The following is a 22,637-nucleotide window of genomic DNA, read 5'->3' on the forward strand; positions in this document are numbered from 1 at the left end:
GTGTTTCCATGGAAACCTTTCTATCTCCCCCAACCTCCTCTTTCTCCTTCCTTTCCCTTCTATTTCTCCCTTTCTCCCATTCTCTTTTCATTTCTGTCAGGAGCGGATCTATAATTAATGAAGCTTTAATCAAGTAATTAATATCTATCAATTTTTTGCAATTGTATAACATATTGCATAGATTTTAAGCAAATGATTAAAAAGGCAATTCTAAATTTGAATTTATATACTACATTCATATGCATTTACAATAAAAATTAATTTTATGATTTTCTAATTTAAATTTATTGACTTTTACTTTATATTTGTAGAAAAAAGTGAACACTCATTTATGTGACGAAATGTGTAATCTATTAAGATGAAATCTTAAAGAATTAACTTTTGAATTGATAAAGTTATATTATCCGCAACTAACAGATCTACAATATTAATAATAATTAATTTTTAATTATTATAAATAAATTTTAATTTTTGAAACATACCTAAAAATTTGTAAATTTTCATTAACTTTTATTTATTTAAAATTAGTAAAAGTAAACTCAGATCTTCGTTTATTTCCTAAGTTATTTATAATATTTTTTGTAACACGACGAAAATTATATTCGTAAATTATTTAAATTACATGAAAACTTGGATATCTTTACCTGTACCTTAGGGTCTCCAAAATTCTGAATTCGTCACTGTCTCTCATTCTCCCTCTTCTTCTCTCTCCCTTGCTTTCTCTCGCGCATCCCCATAATACGCCTTTCACAGTTAGCGCCGCGACGCCCGGTATCGACCGAGGGTGTATACCCTCTCTCTCCGGACTGTTCTTCACCATCACCACCACCCCATCCTATTAGTTCTAGTGCACCCTTACGTTGCACACGAGCGCTCTCAACCTTCCAGCATCCTCCCCCGCACCTTCATCCCCTCTGCTACTACGCGCCACTACGATAGTACTATTCGATTCATAATAACAAAGAAGAACACGCGATAGCGTACTCGCGAGCAGCTTTAATTCACGACGAGCAGACGGTGCGGTTCGACGGCCGTTCTACTCTTTCAACTCAATCTATCGTTTTACTCTTCATTTTACATGGGGGAATTTTGATTAATCCGCTATTAATCACGTGTACAGAAATACAGTTCCGATTTCTGTGTCATTTAAATATAAAGCGAGGTATAAACTTAAGAACTCTTTCTTAACTTTGTACTTATTCTTGAAAACACGTTTCACAGCTTTTAACTTTTATCAAACTGCATTCATTTAAAAAAGTTCTTTTATATGGTATGAATATAAAAGTTGTTTTATGTTCAAACTTAATTTTATTTTACTTGTATATATGTACATATGTGATCATAACATCTTGTGGCAAAAAAATTACTGTATCTTTTCAATTTGTATTTATTCCTGATATTTTTTTATATTATAGCCTAATTAGGATTTTTGAAGATTTAAATTTTTGTGAGAGAAATATTACAAAGAAGAAATTATTACATATACAATTTAAGTTAATATGAGCACAAATCATTTTAATACTAATTATTTTAACGACCGACTTATTCAGTCTTCCGTATCTAAACATTTCAGAATCACATATGCAATTATAATTTTAGACTTTTTCAGACTTATATCTTCACTTTTAATACAATGTCTTGAATTAATTCTTTATGTGAATTCTCTTTATGTGAATTTTATAACTGTAAATGGCTACAGATATGTGGAAATTCATTAAACAATTCATTAAACATTCAAGATCTTCTCTTGATTGGTAAACTAAAAGGATAAACTAATTATATTTTTTATGTTAACTTTGACTTTTCCTATTTGTCTCGTTTAAACAACTGATGTTTGTAGCCTTCATCTTGACTTAAAAACGCTCGTAAATCATGAGGGGTAATCTCAACTTTGTCGCATAGAAGGCGAGCTATAATCAAGAGTGAGTTATAGTATAATTAGCACATTTCCTGGTTCTAGGTAACGGCCACCTTCTCACGACGAGTGTGCACTCGCAAGAAGGAACTCGGGTTCGCAGCGGGTAATTAGTGCAAAGTGCTGTTCTTTTGGGAGAAGGATTTCCATTGGACTATCTGTATGTCTGAACTTTGAAATTTTGAATTAAAGCTCAGTTCCGTTTCCTTAATCTTGTACTATTTTCTCGTACTTGATGAAAAAGCTTTTACGTCGGATATTGTCCAACTTGGAATAATTCCAAAATTTCCAAAGTGACGTCTCTGAACAATTTAATTAATCAGAAGTTTTAAACGATGTCTACTTTTTGGAAGAAATACAGAAAGATTTTATGTTATAACTATTCTCATAAAGTCTGATTTTTAAATAAAGATAAGGTCACAATACGATCTTTCGTATATTAGTGAAAGGAAATTAACTTCTTATATACAACGCGTGATATTCATGACATACAATAAGAATTAATCAGCGTATCATTTTAGAATTTTATACAGTTACATCATTCACATTTATATGCAATCTCGCCTTCGCAGTCAAGCATTCCGATAGTATTGAAACAAATCATTTCGGATTTCTTGCAAGCGCGCTCGATTGGCAAATCAAATGGGGTTGAAATGATTTGTTGGAAGGGAGGGAAGGGTTGATTCGGAATCGAGGTTGTGGCATCGTGTTATTCGGTGGGTGGGTTCTTGCTGCCTGCCCGATAAGAACTGACCCAGATTCCCGTCGTATCTTCGGCGTTTCCGTGGACAGAGCACATTGAGGAAGCGCATCTTGCATGCGCAACTCCTCTCGTTCTCTTGAATGCGCAATGAGTTTTACCGATTAAGAATTTTCGTAAGTAGAAGGTTGTTCTACTTCGGCAATGCAAAACTGAAAGTCGATGATGAATTGCGAATTGTTGTTAGTCACGTGAGCGTTACAGCGACATCGTAGTTGAGGCTGTTCCGTTTCATGTGTAGGGCGTGTCCGATGTTTCTCTCTCGTTGTAATATATTTCTAACTTTCCTTTGCACATATTACAGATCTTATTTTAAAAATGTAACTGAGATTATTTTGCGAAACAAAAGCAACAAGAAATGTATGATAATTTTCTTTTGAATGAAAGAAAATACTTCATCATTTTTTGCAAAACTATTATATTATATTATACATGATATTTTTAATATTAAGATATTTTTCAAAAATAATATATTTAAAAATAAAATTTATATATGTATTTAAACATTTTTTTATCTTTCAATATCTTAATTTTTATAATTTTTTATTACAGAAATGAAAAGATTCGATATTCTATAAGAGGGAAAGTTCTCAACTGCTATTGTTCGCGTGCACCGCGACGTGCAAAGAAAAAAGAAAAGAGTAATAACAAAAGCGTAGCACGCTTAAGCGTAACGCAAGAATTGCAGGGCTTTTATTATTGCAAAGCACCAGCCGATGAGCCTCCGAGATTACACTCTTCTGAGGGAGATGCTTCACCACCCCTTTTTCTCCCATATTTACCCGTCGCATCGGCTTCCATGCTTTCACGTTTTATCAGCGGAATTACATTTTCCCGGCACAGCGGTTCAACGCTCGAAATGTGCTTGCGCCGCTGTTACGTCCAGCAGTGGTTTAATTTGTAATATGAAGTTAATCAAATATATTATTTTAATAATTTTTAATAAGCTATTTTAACAGATTTCAAAAATGTTAGCAGACAAGAAAATTTTATTTATCAAATGATTTATTTTAAAATTAACATTTAAATTAATATTTTATTAAGATAAAATTTTAATGTAAATGTTAATTTTAAAATATTTCAAGTCTCTTAATGCTACAATGTCATATATAATTTTTGTAATTATACATTTGTTATATTATTTTTATTTTTTATTTTTCCAGTATTAAATTACAAAGAAAAATAGTATTCAATTAAATTTAGATACTGTTAAAAATCATATAATTCTATTAACAATAAGTTGATAAAAAGAAGCGTCAAGTATCAACTACGGTCAAAATTAGAATAACAATTTTATATATAATTAAAATACATTTACTCTTTCTCTTCAGATATGATTGCACACCAATTACTTTCAGACTTGCAACACAATCAAACTGAAATAATAATAATAATCTGACAAATTAAATTTAATCGTCGAAGAACTATTATTGCAAGAAATATTACTTTGGCCGAGACTGTATTTAATGTTTTTATTATCGAAAAATATCGTACCATTTATCGGATTATTTGTTATCAAACGTTTCGTACAATATGTTATCTTGTGCAGAATAAATCGTGAACCTTGCGGCGTGTTTTTCATCGAAAGGACGGCGCTTTAACAATTTCGCCGATAGGGAAATTCCCTTTTTTCCTCCTCGAGTTCTCCTCGATCCTCGTAGGAAACTCAATTACCGATCTCGTAGAATTAATCCGTGGCTGCGGCGGGCTGCACTCAAACGAGATCCTCGAGGTCACATCGCTTACAGTGGAAAGAGTAACAGAGCTGATTGGCGTTCGCGCAAATAACTTCGTTACGAGTTTCGTCACGAGCGAGGTTCACGTGGATTTAGCTCCTGTGGCGTCTATCGAATCAGCCTCCGGTATTATCTCTTCTCTTTTTCCAAGTTGATTGTCGAAGAGTTTTAGAAAATCTTAACGCTGCCACGATAACATTTATGTCTGGCGCATATATAATGAAATGACTTAAGCGAGAATGCGATGGCTCGAAAAAGAGTACGTGGTTTTAAAAATAAATTTATTTATTTAATATTGTATGTGATATATTGGTAGAGATTACGCAATTTATATTTCTAAAAATGAATGTCTAAGATATTCACCCCAGTTTTAAAAAATATAAATTTGCTAAATAGATAAATGCTATTTATACGCATTATTATACACATATTTAGCGCGTATTGTTTTAGAATGGAAAAAAGGTTTTACATTTATCTTTAGAAATAATATTCTAAAGAATATATTAAATATTATTAACCTTTATTTAATTGTAAATCGTTGCACAAAAAAGTAATGAAAATTGAGATGTAATATTGGATATAATGTAATATTGTAATCAAAAACCCCTCGCGAGTAGGGTTAAACAATATATATAAGCAATATCTATTAATTTCTAATAAATATTAGTATTAATTTTTGTAATTCATACACATACATGTATAAAATATAATATTTTACACACACACACACAGAGTATATGTATAATTATATATTAATATATACATGTATATGTATATGACTATACATCACGAATTAATATTTGTTAATACATACATATATATATTTTTCTATATGTATATAAATTATCGGAAATGTAATGACGATATATTAATTTTATACATATTAGAGTCGTAATTTAATTTCGAGAATTATTAGAATGGATGTATTAATTTAGTCTTTCACGCGCTTGAGTAATTTTGATTAAAATTAAACTTGCAGTTAATTGTTGCGGAATAGAATGAGCGAAACACGACGAAAAATGTTCAACTGCGAACAGGCACAGATGGTGGAAATACAAAACGTAGAACTCTGGTAATTAATCTGGATAAAATTAATTGCTTTGCTGTTTTCGATTATGCAGGTTGTAACGCCGCAGAAGTGTGGGGACGTCTACCTGTACGACCTCCCAGCAAGTCGGGGAAGTCCCGCGCCACCCTCCAGACACGAGTCACCCCTCAACTCGACGAACAATGAGCATTCGCACAATACGGGTACGTATTATTCGCAAGCTAAACATTCTGCCTATAGCCAAATGGTGATGATGAAAACCGTCTGCTAATATTTATTCAATGACTCAGCTATTGATTATATATAACTTCATGTTATTGTTATTATAGTTTCTGAAATAGTTAATAGTCATTTATTTTTTAAATTAGAGTCGGTTTAATTCCTACCGATGAAAGATTTAATCTCGATTTAACTTTATCTTTTTCTGATTCTCAACATTTTTTCAACTTTGAATATTATTAGGTTTCAATATACAGAATTCAGAATTATGAATTTTCTCCTTTATTTTTATAAATATACACAAAAATATATAATTGTGTTTATGTCTATTTTGGAACGCTCTTATTTAGAGCAAATCAAATTCATCATATACGTATATACGAAAAATAAATATTTTATGCTGGAATTATCTCATTTATCATCCACACGCCGCTTGCCAGCCTATCTCTTCTATAACATAACATACCATAAGCGTCTATGTGAAATGGCTTCCTTGCCTGTTCAGTACACAGAAGTTGATCCGAGGATTCCTTTAAATCTTGTTAACTTCTACCTGCGCAGGACGATATACGAGCAACAATGTGCGAAGTTCTGTCGACAATGGGGGCGGCGACGTGAACGAGTGTTACGACGTACCACCACGCGCGATCCCAGTGATCCCCTCGCCGGCGAGCAGCCCAAGTCCGGCTCCGTCGTGCTATGATATCCCAAGGCCGCCGACATCCTGCACACCCAACTCAAATTGCTCCGGCGGTTCCGGCATTACACCGCTGGATTGTTACGACGTGCCGCGACCGTTGCAGCCCCTCACACCCAGCAGCTCGGCCTCCAGCCTCACCAACGACGGCTCCCTCAGCGGATCGAACAGGTACATCCGTTCGCATTTCCACGATACGTCACGCTATTCGGGCTCAGGAAATTCCCCGGTTACAACATTATGGTAACTCCATTGGATGTACGTTCTTGGTGGTTCTTGGAGGTTCAGAAATCCCAAGAATCTCGAAACTTTACGCGCCCTAGAAGTTCCTCCGCCTGAAATAAATCAGGAACTGAACAGAGTTTCAAGAATTCTGCAAAGGATGATTTAAAGAGTATTGCGAGTCTGAAATTCAAGATTGCGTCTCTCCTTCCACCATTAGGATTTTGGCAATGTTATCAGCCATAAATTTGAAAAGTTTCCAATCTAAAATTTTACTTCTCGTTTTCCCGCGTGCATAACGATTCCTGGATTCCAGATCGAGTTTGGCCGCTCCAGATTACGATGTACCCCGACCGCGTCTTCCAGCGTCCTCATTGCCGTCCCGACACAATACCCCCATACCGAAGACCCCGACACCACCGCCACCATCGCAACAGATTTACGATGTACCAGTTAGCAAGGAGCTTCCATTGGAGTTGGACTCCGCTCTGGAAGGTTTGCAAAGGTTGCAGAGCGAGGCGTCCGCTGCGATAGCGAGGCTACTGGGCTTTGTGAGTCCCGGTTGGAGAACACCACAGCGATTGGATGCCACTCTTATGGACCTAAGGCTAGCTGCTCTCAGGCTTAGAACATCTCTTCACGATCTCGCCGAATTCGCGGAAGGTAAGTAAATACAGAGTTTGATTTAATATAATTTTAATATTAATTTAACATTTTGATGATCTTAAATGTAATTGAAGCTATCGTGAAAATTATTTTCGTTATTTTAATAAAATAAAATATTAAAATTCTATTTTGATCTCGACACTAATTGTATATAGATTGTTCAGAGTGGACTTAATATATTCTTATATTTAAATTTGCAACTCTTTAAATTCACTATACAACAATCCTATCTTTCGATAAATATTGAAACACAGAATAGCTTTGTTGAAATTTGAAAGAGATTGTGTTCTGCGCGTAGGTACGTTGGGCAATGCAGGCAAAGCGCCAGATAAGGGCCTAGCCACGAAATTACGGCCGCTAGTGAAGGCGCTTCGTGATTCTGACAAACTCGTACAGGAAGCTGCTACTGAATTGGATAAGATGGAATGGGACGCGAGTAAACTCTGTCGTGGCGGTGGTGATACACCGACACCTACTAATGGATCTCCGTCGTCACTACTCCTGCCTGTGCAATCAGATCCTCTTGATCAGCTGATCGCGTGCGCTCGAGCACTCACGGAAGACGTTCGTCAGGTTGCTAGTTTCATTCAAGTAAGTATCTTTTATAGCCGTAAGATTTAATAGATTTATTACAAATAACAATTTCCGATTTTACGGAAACGTGAGCAATCATAACAATATTCCTGAAGAGAAAAAGTTTTAAAATTTAATATCTACTTGACTCGAACGCATTTAGAATAATATATATTTTATCAAAATTTAAATTTAAATAAGAATTCCATTTTTTTTTAATTTTCGATTTCTCTTGTAAGAATTAAAATGGATACAGAAGATAAAAAAAACTTTTAATAATTTAATTTAATTTTTTATTTTGAATTTAATGAAAAAATTAATTTAAAAAAATTTTTTTTTAATTTAATTAATTTTAATTAATTTTTTCATTAAATTCAAAATAAAAAATTAAATTAAATTATTAAAAGTTTTTTTTTAATTTTGGATTTTTTAAATATTAGTTATGCGAATGAAGCTGATGATATTTGAGCAACGAGCCTTTGTTGCTGATAAAGAGATTCTATCTGTGCAGGGAAATTCCACGTTGCTCTTCAAGCGAGCGTCTATCATCTCCACGGGCAGCAGCAACAATAGTGGCGCCGGAGAGGATTATGACTACGTAAATCTTGACTCACGAGAAGTTGTAGCGAAGCAACGAGAAGAATTGCGAGCCGCGCTGCCGCAGGAGCTCCGCAGCAACTACGATCTGCTGGTGTCCGAGGCGGACAATGCCGCGATTCAGATGCCACCCACGACCCCGACGCCCATGGATCCCAACGACAAGCAATTGTTGGCCTTCTACGTCGCCCAGGTCATCACGCACGGCGCACACCTGACTCACGCCATCGACGCCTTTCTGCAAACGGTGGAGCATAATCAACCACCCAAGGCGAGTAGAATTGTAACAATTCTTGTAATACTAGTACCACCCGTCGCGTTCCTTCATGCGAACCACGTAGACCTCGAGCATTAGTTGAAATAACAATCGGTGTCATTTTCGTCGCGATAAAAATTAAGATATGAATTTTTTACGGTTGTTTTTCTATTCGAAGATACTTTTCTCAGAAATTATTTCATACATTGAGACGTTTGTTAATCGATGAAACAACACTTAATGTCATTATTGTCTTTATTCAATAAGAAAAGTTGAGATTAAGATCTATTGCAAAAGTTCCATAAACATTTTCTTCCATTTCATTTGGCTTGAGCGTTGTGCTTTTTTATTACGAAACTTAAGTATATGTGCATATAGGTCAGTCTCGATAAGAATGATAGACTTGTAGATATCGGCAGTGCACTATTGTGTGACAGGGTGCCTTAAGTTAGCTCACGTCAACTGCATGTTTCCATTACTTTTTCACAATGACCTCTTTTCCTTCACAAGTGCATTGCATGCAACCGGCATCGCCGTTAAAGATAAGTAGTTAGTAAAGTATACATTGTAAAATCAGAAATGAAACAATAAAATTAAAAAATAATATAAAACAAAGAAAAAAGAGGGCTACGAGCCAAAAATTATTATATAAAATATATATTACATATATATTAACACATAACATATATATATATTAGGTGTTGGAATTAATTCGTAGCGTTTTACAAGTGATGGAAAGTACTTTCATTAATGTATTTTTTAATGCTCATGTGAAATAAATAACATTCTTTCATTAAAAAACGCTACGAATTAATTCCAACACCTAATACATATATATATACATAACATATATATTATATAAAATCAATAAACAATATATTTATAAAATAATTTCTAATCACCGTAATAAAAATCTCAATCACAATTTCAAATGGAATGAAGTTAAAATATTAGACAGTGAATCTTCATATAATAAGAGATTGATATCTAAAATGGTACACATAAAAAGATAAAAACAAGGCTTAAATAGACACAAAATTTTTGCCTGAATCTTATCTATCCTATTATTCAATCTTTCTCTCCTTCTTAATTTCTTCTAGTCTTATTCCTTCCACGTCCTTCATCTACATTTCTATTCCCTCTTTCCACTACTTTCCCACTATCATTTCCCTTTCTTCTCTGAATATCAATTTTGTGATTCCATTATGTCTCAGAACACCGAGGAGACAAGATTTTGTTTCATTTCTTTTCGCATTGTTTCTATTTTTAACGTACTATTTGCACCCGAAACTCTTTTAATTTTTTACTCAAGGTATGTTATATTAAAGATATCATACATATTATTTTTAGCTGTTACTATTTTATAAAGTTCAGTTAATATATTGATATACTTTTTGCAATCTTAACGTTCATTAATTTTGCTATGTATTATCTTATATATTACATTGTTTTGTTAATCTTTAATGATTGATCTGTGCTTTTTTCTCTTCTTTTTTCTTTTTTTAGTATTGTTACCTAGCGCTATAAATCCGTTATACAGGTATTATAATTTACATTTATGTCGTATTATTTCAATCTTGCGCTATAGTTTCACTTATATTATATTTTTCTACAGGATCAGACTCATATTTCCGTTCTCCGTTCACTTTTAATCAAAGACTTTAATTCGGTTTACTAAAATTGACATTATGAGCATTTTAATGATTGACTGTAAGTAGTTTTTATTATATACGTTCTTTTTCCGTTATATATTATAAATATAATATAATTATTAATATAATTTATTACATTTATTATATTTTATATTTTTAATAATTTATTATATTTTTTGTTTTCTTTTCCGACTGTAACTATTATGTATGTTTTTGAAAATGATCCGATCGCGATCGAAACGTCTGCTAGCTTTCTATATTAAATCTTTAACTTAAAACATTTCTGTTTCTTTTATTTTTTTACATTCTGTATTATCATGTTTATTTTATATAATAATTTTTGGCTCATAGCCCTCTTTTTTCTTTGTTTTATAAAATTTATGAGCCTTATTACTAATTAGATATTTTAGAAAATAATATTTGAAACCTTAGAATATTTTTTATTGATAATTTTTTGTTCAAGTATTATCAAGCATCTTGATGATTTTTATAAATCTTCCATCAATATTTCATCCGCACAAATTTAAATACCTATTCATCATATTCAAATAATTATTTATTCAAATCATTCATTCTTTAAATAATTTATAATCTTTTTTGTTTACTGTCAAGATAAACTAAAATAGGAAGGATTTGTTTGAAACATGCAATGAAATTTTATAGGTTTTCCTAGCTCACGGCAAGTTCGTCGTGCTGAGTGCGCACCGACTAGTGCATATTGGCGACACGGTGCACCGAAATGTGACACGCAACGATGTGCGAACGCGCGTGCTACAATGCGCGAACGCTCTGAATGAGGCGCTTGGGCAGACGGTGCAAAAAACGAAGCAAGCCGCTCAATTCTTCCCGAGTGTTACTGCGGTCCAGGAAATGGTCGACAGCGTCGTCGACATTTCGCACCTGGCCAAGGATCTCAAGGTCGCTATGATGCACGCTGCTCAACAACCCTGAGAAGAATTGTCACGATGCGGTCGCGAAACCACAAGTTCCTTCAATTGAGACGCGGTAGATTCTCCCTCATTAACGGAGAAACTTTGAGACTGCGAAAGATTTAAACGCGTAACGCGTTTTTGAATTTATCTCGCGATTAGAATTGATATATCAATCGCGTTGATAATTTGAAGATAACGTTTGAGGGATCATGTCAATCTCTATTCGTTGTATTTTTTTTCTTTCTTCGTCGAGAATTTTAAACGAATGTTGCTACGAATCTTCAGCACGTTGATTAAATAGAACATTCTTTCTTATACAAAAGTGGATCAAAAGTATCTCAGGAATTTCTCATGGATGTGATCTTTCAAGCGTTATCTGAGAGCATTATTGGTGGCTGACTTTTGAAATTCAGCCACTTACGAGTAGAAATACAATAGTACTGAATAAGCCTGTTATTTTTTTTTAAACGAGCACTAGTGCAAAAAGAACACTTAGAATCCCAACAGTACTTTCGATATTAAATGGCGAAATAATCAAACATGATCCATATACGCTTCACGAAAGTAAAAAAACATGTCCGGATATTCGCACACTTTAGTGCGTGTCGTGCAGCTATTATCCTATTTCATTATAAAGAAAATCCGTGGCCTAAAATAGGAACCTGCTACTGCCAAAGCTCCGGTATATAGATCGTAAGAAACGAAGAAAACCACAACCCTGGAACGAGTGTCTTTGTAATGTACTCGAAAATAATATAAGCATTGTAATCTTTCATAGGAAATATATGTAGCCGTTTAATTAGACGTTCAGGTAGACGTGCAATGTGAAACGGAGTATAACGAGGCCAATAGCTTTCTGATTTGAGTAAAGCATTTCCGAAATGGCTTTCGCGAATTTGCGATTTGGTAAACACTGTTGTTTTGCCACATCGTAAAGTCCATTTCGAATATACGCCCACGACGTATGTAGCTAAAACGTGTTAGTAGTTTTATAGATGTATATGTATACAATAGAATATTACGCGAATAGACAGCTTGTATTCATATCTCTCTTTTAAAGAACCGGTTTCACCGATATTAGTTACCCGTAATTTTACTTTCGCGAATTCCTGTTCTTTTGAAAAAAATTAAAATAAAAAGGAATAACTTAAATTGCAATTACAATTAACTGATATTGCTGAAATCAACGACTAGCAATTTCATTGACGGGTTTGAAGCGTTCGCCTGTAATGAAGAATTATCGCTGCTTTTACTTACAAGGCAAAAGACCGATATGAATACCAATGTCGAATTAAGGAACAATCGTGTTTCTGTTTTTATAATTCGATCGTATATCAAAAAATTGACATCAAGAAAATTCAACGCAGATTTCTCTGCAGTACCTTTTTGGGACATCCCGTGAAGGCAAATTATTACTTATTGCGGAATACAGTTTTTTTGGAAGACAATTTTTAACGAATTTTATACAAAGCTTTTACCGCCGGGTTACGACTTTTTCGGATGCCCAGGCCTTTTTACCAGGCTCTTCCATAACAATGAATTAGTCACGTGCGCACATTGTGAACCGCAATCAGCGGCGGATCGAATTTGTTAACGCGCAAAAATTTCCACGGCAACTACGCGGCAACTCGCGAATCTTTTTGCACAACGAGACCAATAACGCCTTTTTGATAAAGCGAACGAACGGATGTTTTTATTAGATCTATAGCAGGTCCTGTGACAGATTGACAATGCAAATGTTTAAAGAATATCGCATTCAGAATTTTCGTTTTATCTCCTAGATTATTTTTTTTGCATTTCCATAACTTTCAAGTGGATCAATTATGAAATTTTAATTATCTAATCATTGAAACTCTCTCTGTTTTTTACATTAAAATGGATCCAAGGACTAAAGTTAAACCGCGGCTAAACCAAACAATACGTTAAAATCTGAAAAGATCAGCTGGATTATCTTTAAGTTCACGTTTGTTGAAGCCAAAAGTATGTATACGATCCAACTGCTAATTTGCGGCGCACTTGTTCTAATAGCATTCTCCACGTGCGAAAGTGTACTTAAAAATAGCTCATCAACTGTTAGTATTCGCTCAACGCATGCGAAACCATCCAACTTTGTATCTATTAGAGTTTTACCGCGCCTCGTTTAAATAATGGAGATATAATTGTGATTGTGAATGCGATTACGCATGTTACTAACCGTGTATTAAAATGTAACTTGTTTTGTTGCAGCTTTAACGATAACGAGCATTTATAAGAATTCTCCCATTTATCTGAAGGTTTCTCTCCTTTGAATTCTTTTTTATCTTATTTTGATTGATTAATGTGATTTATTGTGTATAACGATGCAAATGTTTAAAGAATATCCTGAAACGATCCTTTCAGGACAATTTATGACATTTATCTTACATTTTATTTTTTTAGAGACTAGATATTCAAGCATATCGTGCATGGAGAAGCGTTTATATACGAACTTCATTTATGAGACTTGTATTATAATTTATTGAGGAAGTGTTTTTGTAATATAATACATATGTCAGGCAGTTATATATATATATATATATATATATATATATATGTATATATATATATATATATATATATATATATAGATAGATAGATAGATAGATAGATAGATAGAAATAACTTGTATATTATTTAGGAGTTTATATAATAGTCGAATCGATAGGTGCTTATCCGCGTATGAATCACCGTATTCAGAAATGTTATGTTATAACATTTAAGTGGAATGATTTCTTTTTTTATTGTAAAACCCTGACACACTCGCGCGCGCGCGCGCGAACGATGTTATAGACATTACTGCGAACAACAACTCGTCATTTCCTTAATTTCCCTTTTGTACCTGGATGATCTTTTCGCGATAATTGTGTATCATCCTCGCGGTCACTCGTAAATATATATGTAACGGTATTACTGTACACTTACGAGCTATTTATCCGAGGGCAGCTATTTCAATATCAGAGAAGAAGTTATAAATGAAATCTCTTGATGTAGCACGCGTGATGTCTTTGAGAAATGTCAACTGCACAAAAATTGTTTATCTCTTGATAACGCTTTAATCATGTTTTCGATACAATCACGTAAAATTGACAAATCATGCGTTTTATCATTAGATTCCTTTGTACTGTTTATAAACTTGAGATATATTACAAACTGAATAATTATGTTACTTTAAGGACATTTTATTTGTACATAGATATATTTATACATATTATATATATATATATATATATACATAATATAATTATTCCTATTACAGAAATGGAGTATGTATACACAAGCATAATGGTACATCCGAGATGCATTAGTGGAGTAAACTTATTTGAATATCGTGCAATGTCAAAAATAATTTTTAAGCCAAAATACATTGAAAATGACAAAGTATTTGAAAAAGAAAATATTGAGATAAATATAGATCCAATTTTAAAGTGTAAGTAGGAACTGTATAAATTGAACCCATTTCAGTGCTGTAAAATATTATTTTTTTCTACCATACTTTTTAACAACACGCTTGACAACGCCCTGAACAATTAATTTTGCATAATGGCGCGTTACATGTGAATTACAGTTTCAGTCATTCAATAAAGTTATAATGAAAAAAATCAAGATTAAATTAAATTGCCCAGAATCCTTTATTTCTTATATTTTTTATAAGTCTTAATTACATTGCGCATTGCGTAAACTGAAAAACAGCCTCAAAGTCCAACCTTACTCCAACGTGCAAACTTTAACAACTTTCATCCTCCAATCGCATATAAAATATTTTTACTAATGTACCAGGTCAAACTTTGATGAATCAATTCGGTTTCGTCAGTAGCTGTGATGAATGGACTAAGAATGATCGCCACAGCATCTACCTAAATGCGTATGAACATTTCCTTCCTTGTGCGCTCTATCTCTAAGAGCCTTCTCATGATGGAAGCTGGTGAGATCTCGTTTCATAGCATAAGCATCTTCGCCATCCGCATAATATTTTGGCTCTACTTCCGATACTTCGAACTGCAAGCTGCTTGTATATAAATTGAGAGCCGCACGATTACTTCTGCGCACATGCAATGAAACGTATTTTGCTCCGAAGCACTCTACCATCGCCCGAGAGGCTTGATTCATCAACTTTTGCGCGATACCTAATCTTCTGTGGGAACGCTTTACAGCGAGACTGGTAATATGCCCGTGGGGATTGTCCTCACAGTCTTCTTCCATCTTGGCAAGTACATATCCCACTATTCTTGCTTTCTCATCCTCTGCTACATAACTCAGTTGCGGCCAAGACAGAGCATGATATAAATAATATTTCATCTGATAATTCTCAGGTAAGCATTGCAAATTGCAATGCTGTATATTCAGGAGGTCTTCTGTAGTAGCACAACGTATATTTACAGACATTTTAGTTGAATATATATATATATATATATATATATATATGTGTGTGTGTATATATATATATATATATATTCTGTCACGAGGTATCCAAGATTAATTTTACTTTATACAAAACCGTTGCGTTGGTATTATCAATTATATCATAAACGATAGCTTCAATATATTGTCCAATATTTAGTCACGACGAAGTTTCTTTATGCGTGCACGACCATTCTTCAAATCATTAACCGACGACGATTCACTCATTCCATTTCCCGTTAACTCTCTCACAAAGCGAAACCGTGATAGGAAGAACGTCCAAACTAAATACCAACCTGAAAAAGAAATCATAGTATAAATATTATATGTGCAATTATATAAAAACAAAATAATAATAATGAAACATGCTGTTATGTTGAATAAATTTTTTAATAGATTAAGAACTTGAAATATACCTATATTTATCTCTTATTCAAGTTAATCTTAATAATATAAGCACTTTAAGCTATTTTAATCATTTATTTCAAATTCTTAACTTAAATTATAAATTTTATACACACACACACACACATATATATATATATACATATAAAATTCTATAATTTAATACTTAAAATATATTATAATTCAGTATTTTATAATTCAGATTAATGATTCAGTCACTAGCACTATAATAAATTAGTGCATATTAAAACTGCTTTATATAAAGTATCTAAATGCAGTAGCACAATATAATTAACAATATCTAACAATGAAATAATACATAAATAATCTGTTGAATATTGTTAATGTTAAAATATCAATTTAAAATATTTATATTTGTGTATTTAACTTTGCATTTAACTTTTCTAATTTCATGTATAGCACTTTTAGAATGCATTAATCTAGTGTAATGCAAGTGACCAAATTCGCTATAAATTATTTGGAGTACATTCTTATCTTTTGTTCAATTTAATATCTTAATAATGGAAGCACATCATACATTAATCATGTATGTCAGATTCTTAGTCAGAATTATAATCAATAAAATTTATTACATATATGTAAAATTCTATAATGTAGTGCTTAAATATATCATAGCAAGCTCTTTACTGTCCAATGTAAATGTGTATGTAAAGCATGACATAATGCAAAACAATATGCTTATCACTAATAGCGTTATATACAAAATGTGAGCTCTATATGAGTATCACACTAAATTTAGAAAATACTAGAACACAATTCGGTATCTATACATGATCGTATTTACAGTACTAATATGCAAATCCGTACTGAGCACAAAAAAAAACGAGAAACTCATGCTATCGAGTCCGCATGTTTTTTTCTCGATGATGACGTATTTATCAAAATTAAAACGTCATGATCAAGGTATCAGCGCTCTGATACGAGTGCTTACCTATCACAACAAGGAGGAACACTATTAATAAACTGAATATCACGGAAAACGCCGTTAAGAAGATTTCCATCGAGATTTCCATCGGGATTTCCATCAAGAAGCGAAAACGAAAAGGGAAAAAAGAAGAAAAAGAAAAATGTGTGGAAGATTTTCCTACGTCCTACGCCGTGCGCGCGAGCGATGACATAATTACTCCTCCACGAGGGCAACTTGATGCGAGCGGCACCGTACGCGTGCTCGCGACTCAACAATCAACAACAGGATAACAGGATGTCGCGACGACGACGGCGAGTCCATGCCTTGTCTCTCACACTTGGCACGCCATTTTGAAAATCGAAATCGCAGGTACGCGTACAGGTTATGGCTCCCATCCCCTCCTCACCGGCGAAAATATACCGCGCCGTCCGGACGATCACCATGCGATCTCAACGGCACTTACCGAGGTCTCGATGCAGCTTAGGTAGACGTCTTGGCTAACATCATCTCCGTGAGCTTCTCAATTCTTTCTACGATTTCTATCAGTCTTACCGACGAACAATCCCGCGAACCCCGCGGACAAGCGAATGCATCTAACCTAACGTTACATGACATCCATTCTGATTTCGGAGTTGGAGCAAGTTGGGTTGGCGTTGGAGTAGTTTATTTTGCAACTGCTTAGTGTACGTAGAACACAAGATTGTTACACTTTTTGCACTCACAATAGAACATGTGTAACATAGAAAGCAATCTCACTTATATTTAATGTAGAAATTATTTAATCTTTTATATTTTAATGAGAATGATAAGAAATGATAAAAAACATTGTATCACAAAACAATATTTGTTAATTATATTTATTCTTTTTTTTTTATATTACATAGAGTCTAGATAAGTTAGATATCTTAGGTATCTTAAAAATAAAATTTAAGATAGTTACACGCTTTTTTAATTATATATATATATATGTATGTGTGTGTGTGTGTGTATATATATATATAATATAATTATCTTATTGATCTCCATCTTATTGAGGGAATTTTATTGTTTACTTACATGCAGTATATATATATATATATTTTATATATATATTTTTATTTTTACTTTTATATTACATATTGTATGGATATGATATTAACATGTACTGCTTTCAACGAATGTTTATACATGTTTATAAAGGACCTCGTATTAATTATATGAAAAATTGAATCCTGATCAATTGAATTAATTCTTATATATAATGCAGACTATATGGACAAAAGATATCACTATTTCCGCCAATATAGATTAATGTTAATTTCGGTTCAACTCATCTGTTATCTTTTTCTAGTTTTAAGAATTAAAAAAAAATTAAGTTGAACCGAGATTAAAGTTAATCTACATTGTTAGAAATGAACATTAATCTGTTCTTTTTAGCTAAACTTGCACAGTTTATCCCTTTTCTCTTTCTTCTCTCCAATATAAAAAAAGAGAAAGGATAAATTATGTAAAAAATTTAGCTAAAAAGATTAGCCCTATAAACACTAGACTCAATAATGAATAGTTTAAGTTATTATATATAAAAGGTTCTCTTAGAGAGTTTTGCACCCTTAATACATCTCAAAAACTATTATTGAGTCTTGTGTTTTCATCATGTTATAAATTATATATATATGTAAAGATTAATTAATTTCACCGGAATCTAATTTTCTATGTAATTAGTACATATTATATGTATTAGTATGAGGACCTGTATAAATGTTCGTGAATTGTTTTATTTTCAAGCAAATATCGACAATTACAATCTCTCTATATTTGCATTTATACAATTTTATGCACTGTACATTCGTTTCAATCATCTTCCTCTTCATCTGGTTCTTGTAAATGATCTAGTCTAAGTTCTTTCGAGCGATCGACTTTAATCACTGGTCGATTCTGTTTACATGTCCTCTTTGGTTTCTGCCCGATCACGTATTCTGGCAAAATGATCTTGCTACTTCTGAATATAGGTTTGTCATCTGGCTCTGCAATATTTTCCATTGTCTCTCTCGTTCGTGGCTTTTTAAATGTGATTTGCGACGACGATGATCTTTTCTTAAATCGTGTCTCTGTAGAATTTGATTCGCAAGTCTCAACGTCCATCTCCTCCCCTTCGAGAGGGACGTCTTCCTCTTTCTTCCTACGAGCTTTCAATTCTCGCAGAAATGACATAGCAGCCTGTGTGTTACTGTGTTCCGTCATGTCTTCACTGGATACATCCAGAGAATACTTGACCCACTTGTGCGGATTTCTGTGATAGTCCGGAATATTTCTGAAATTTTTGCGTGGCGCCGGACCTTCTGGACGCTTAAAGATACTCTCTTTACCGCTAAATCTCTTTGTTTCTCTCTTCTGCTTCCGGTCGTCACTTGGGGCTGGCCTTTTCCTTCGTTCGACCATCTCCATATTGTCCGTCTCCATATTCTCCGGTTTGTCATGTTTATTGCAATTACTTTCCGCAATCAAGAGTTGATCGAATAATGCCTGCTGCCTGTTGGCGAATGCTGCGTCACCACCGCGTAGAGTAAAATTATTTGAGGTATGCATTTCAAAAACAGTGAGGCTTCTTGGCTACAATTATTCATTTTACAAATTTATCATGTTTTTTTAAATGATGAATTCAATATACATTAAATATTACAAACCTCGAAGTTGATGTTAAATTAGTTCGCTTTTGTTTGGTTATGTTGACGTTTTATTTCGCAACAGTGATATCAGTGATTTCTACAATATTGCAGAAATGTTTCGTGATGAATCGATTTTCGTTAGTTGCAAGTAAATACAATAAGCAGGATATACTTTAATTCTGCAATAGAAAGAACGTGAAATAACTTCCTTCATCCATTCTGATCCATTCCATCATTCGCTTCGCACTTTTAATCCTCTCTCTTTTTCTTTCTAATGTCTATAGTATGTCTATCTCATTTCAAGTGCAGAATAGTGCAGAAAATTATAAGATGTTTTCATTGTAACTTAACCTTAGCTTTAACTATCCAATTATATGAGCTGTACGAGCGGGAACGGTTATGCCAATTTCGAATGGCGTACTGCGTAATTCAGGTACAAATATTTTGCTTGTTACTCGCAGGAATCAATGCGTTGACACCGTAACGTGTTTCGTTTGACAAAATGAGTAAACGGTTGAAGCTGGCTGGTCTCTCAGCATCAAGAACTTTACGTTCGGGCAAAACTCTCGTTAACGCAGACTCCTCGGAGAAAACGTCATCCTACTTTGGTGACGAAGAGAAAAGATTGGCGAGGACCAGCACAAAGAAACATATACCGATTAAAATCAAGCATGAAATAGAGAACGAAACGGATGTCAAAGAGACACTAATAAAAAGTGAAGATGTAGAACTGTCGACAGGTATACAAGATATCAAGACTGAAGAATGTGAGATAAAGAACGAGAATGTGGAACTCAAATTGAACCCAAAGAACGTTAAAGATAAGAAACAGTGGATGCCACCGGATTGGGAAATTATTCTTGAAAATATTAAAGAAATGAGAAAGAGTGAGACAGCTCCAGTTGACACAATGGGCTGTCACAAGTGTACAGATCCTGATGCCAGTCCTGTAGTATCTAGATATCAATCGCTAGTAGCTCTGATGCTGAGTAGTCAAACAAAGGACCAAGTCACCCATGCTGCTATGCAGCGTCTGAATACTTATGGTTGTAAACCAAATATTATAGCAGCTACCCCTGATGATGTTCTAGGCAAACTTATATATCCAGTGGGATTTTGGAAAGTAAAGATCAATACTTATTTATTTACAAGATATTTTTCTTATCTTAAACTTCTCATGTTTATAAATTCATTTATTATCCATTTAAGAATTTATTTTCTTTTTAGTAATTTTTAATTTTTGTTTATACATTAAACTATTAAGTTATTTGTAATTATACATATTTTTTTTATGAATTTCCTATTAAATTTACGCAGTTAATGATTTTTTATAATATTAAAAATATCTTTCTTTTTTTTTTTTAGAAAAAGGTAGAATATATAAAAAAGACGTCAGTGATCCTTCTAGATAAATATGGAGGTGACATACCAAAAACAGTAAAAGAGTTGTGCGAGTTGCCAGGAGTAGGTCCTAAAATGGCTCACCTATGCATGCGAACTGCCTGGGGAGAAGTATCTGGTATCGGGGTGGATACACATGTTCACAGAATAGCCAACAGATTAGGATGGGTGAAAAAATTGACTAAAACACCGGAGCAGACGAGAAATGAGTTGGAGGATTGGCTTCCTAAGCCTTTGTGGAGCGAAGTAAATCATCTCCTCGTAGGATTCGGTCAAGAAACTTGTCTACCTCGATTTCCTAAATGTTCAGAATGTCTCAATAAGAATATTTGTCCATTTGCTTCAAAAGGTGGAAAAACAAAGAAGTGATAAATGCATATTTATAATGTAATACTTTTTACAAAATATATTTATTTCAAATTTGTGCAGTAAATTTATCAAATTTCCTAGCGCCTAGATTTATTTTTACTCCTCTTGCCATGTTTGTGCATTAGCCCCTGTGCTTTCAATTTTTGTTTATTTTGTTTTTTGTTTTTTTGTTGTTCTAGTCTCTGTTTTTGTTGAAATGCCTTACTTTTTTTTACGCGTTTTAGTGCTGCTTTCTTTATTTCTTGTTTTAATTCTTTTGCAGATTTTATCTCACGACCGTTGGATTTAGATTTTGGCTGCATTTGATTCTTACATTTCTCTTGCAACGACATTCCCACAATCTCATCACCATTGTCGTCATTACAACTTTTGTTACTTTTATCATTTTCCAGCTCTTCTTTTTCTTCTATAATTTTGTTTTCACCTATCCATTTTTTTCCTTCTTCAAGGTCTGCAACATTCAATTCTAAAATACTAACTGTATGACTACCTAGATCAAATTCTTGTTGAGATAACAATTCTTGCAGCTCTGGGACAACTTGATTTGATAATGATTTCTTATAACGTTCTCGCGCCTAAAAAGAAATATCATGCTTTCTTCATTTCTTCAAGAAATACCTTATTTTACTTTAAAGTAATATATGACTCACTTCTTGTTTAATTTTCTTTCGTTCCTCTTTCAATTGTTGCTGTAACTGTTCCTGAGCCTTCCTTTTTCGTTCTAGCTTTCTCTTACGAAAGCCTCCTAAAAATTCTCTATATTTTAGGGTAAATATAAATTAATTTATATCAACTATATGTAAGTACATGTCAACTACATGTGATTTTGTAATTACCGTCGTTTCTCCTCATCGAAGACAAGCGTGATCTTTTTTCGTCTTTTCGGTTGGCTGGGTTTTCTATTTACATTAAGTAATTGTGGTTGAGAATTTTTAAACATAATTTATATTACGATAATTATATTTACGATAGATTATGTCGCACACTAAACTACTAGAGATTGGTTATATCGAAAAAAAACGTGTTGATCATACGATCACGAACTGCGAGTACAAACAAGTGTGAATGTGACACGAAAGCCGCAAGGTACAATGGTGGAAGGAACTCGAATGTGCTCTTGCGCATACATTTCTAACAGCAAATGAGAACGTGACACCATATGCTGCCATGTTGTCGCGGTTATTTGAATTAGGCTTCATT

General features: G+C 33.5%; 5 protein-coding genes across 9 annotated transcripts in view; 2 read left to right on the top strand and 3 right to left on the bottom strand.

The window, feature by feature from the left end:
• p130CAS (Serine_rich_CAS and FAT-like_CAS_C domain-containing protein p130CAS) overlaps positions 1–14,978 on the top strand; it is a 241,731-nt gene extending 226,753 nt beyond the window's left edge. For both annotated transcript variants that reach the window (XM_087402755.1, XM_011051999.2), the window contains 6 exons: positions 5,533–5,662; positions 6,240–6,546; positions 6,914–7,260; positions 7,562–7,854; positions 8,348–8,704; positions 11,005–14,978. In XM_087402755.1, the coding sequence (XP_087258881.1) occupies positions 5,533–5,662; positions 6,240–6,546; positions 6,914–7,260; positions 7,562–7,854; positions 8,348–8,704; positions 11,005–11,292 (1,722 nt within the window). In that variant the 3' untranslated portion in view covers positions 11,293–14,978. The remainder of the gene's footprint in view (positions 1–5,532; positions 5,663–6,239; positions 6,547–6,913; positions 7,261–7,561; positions 7,855–8,347; positions 8,705–11,004) is intronic.
• vnc (GNAT family N-acetyltransferase vnc) lies at positions 14,902–17,623 on the bottom strand. 4 transcript variants are annotated; one of them, XM_087402768.1, is made up of 3 exons: positions 17,486–17,623; positions 15,775–15,985; positions 14,902–15,643 (listed from the first exon to the last, which is right to left on the bottom strand). In XM_087402768.1, exon 3 carries the CDS (start codon positions 15,585–15,587, stop codon positions 15,120–15,122), a length of 468 nt encoding a protein of 155 aa, XP_087258894.1. In that variant the 5' UTR covers positions 15,588–15,643; positions 15,775–15,985; positions 17,486–17,623; the 3' UTR covers positions 14,902–15,119. The 4 variants fall into 4 exon arrangements, with proteins under 4 accessions (XP_087258894.1, XP_087258892.1, XP_087258893.1 ...); XM_087402766.1 differs by having other exon boundaries at positions 14,902–15,985; XM_087402767.1 differs by lacking the exon at positions 17,486–17,623 and adding an exon at positions 17,204–17,375 and having other exon boundaries at positions 14,902–15,985.
• On the top strand, positions 17,578–21,768 carry Nthl1 (Nth-like DNA glycosylase 1). Its single transcript, XM_011052019.2, has 3 exons — positions 17,578–17,705; positions 20,129–20,790; positions 21,033–21,768. The coding sequence occupies exons 2-3, from the start codon at positions 20,170–20,172 to the stop codon at positions 21,435–21,437; spliced, it is 1,026 nt and encodes a 341-aa protein (XP_011050321.1). The 5' UTR covers positions 17,578–17,705; positions 20,129–20,169; the 3' UTR covers positions 21,438–21,768.
• Positions 18,761–20,135, bottom strand: LOC105143598 (uncharacterized). Its single transcript, XM_011052021.2, has 2 exons — positions 19,686–20,135; positions 18,761–19,611 (listed from the first exon to the last, which is right to left on the bottom strand). Exon 2 carries the CDS (start codon positions 19,585–19,587, stop codon positions 18,853–18,855), a length of 735 nt encoding a protein of 244 aa, XP_011050323.1. The 5' UTR covers positions 19,588–19,611; positions 19,686–20,135; the 3' UTR covers positions 18,761–18,852.
• On the bottom strand, positions 21,448–22,512 carry vito (nucleolar protein viriato). Its single transcript, XM_011052018.2, has 3 exons — positions 22,274–22,512; positions 22,088–22,193; positions 21,448–22,012 (listed from the first exon to the last, which is right to left on the bottom strand). Exons 1-3 carry the CDS (start codon positions 22,375–22,377, stop codon positions 21,515–21,517), a joined length of 708 nt encoding a protein of 235 aa, XP_011050320.1. The 5' UTR covers positions 22,378–22,512; the 3' UTR covers positions 21,448–21,514.
• Between the last annotated feature and the right edge of the window lie 125 nt (positions 22,513–22,637).

The sequence above is a fragment of the Acromyrmex echinatior genome, chromosome 2 (genome assembly GCF_024713525.1).
Source record: "Acromyrmex echinatior isolate Ae372 chromosome 2, ASM2471352v2, whole genome shotgun sequence".
Taxonomy (NCBI): domain Eukaryota; kingdom Metazoa; phylum Arthropoda; class Insecta; order Hymenoptera; family Formicidae; genus Acromyrmex; species Acromyrmex echinatior.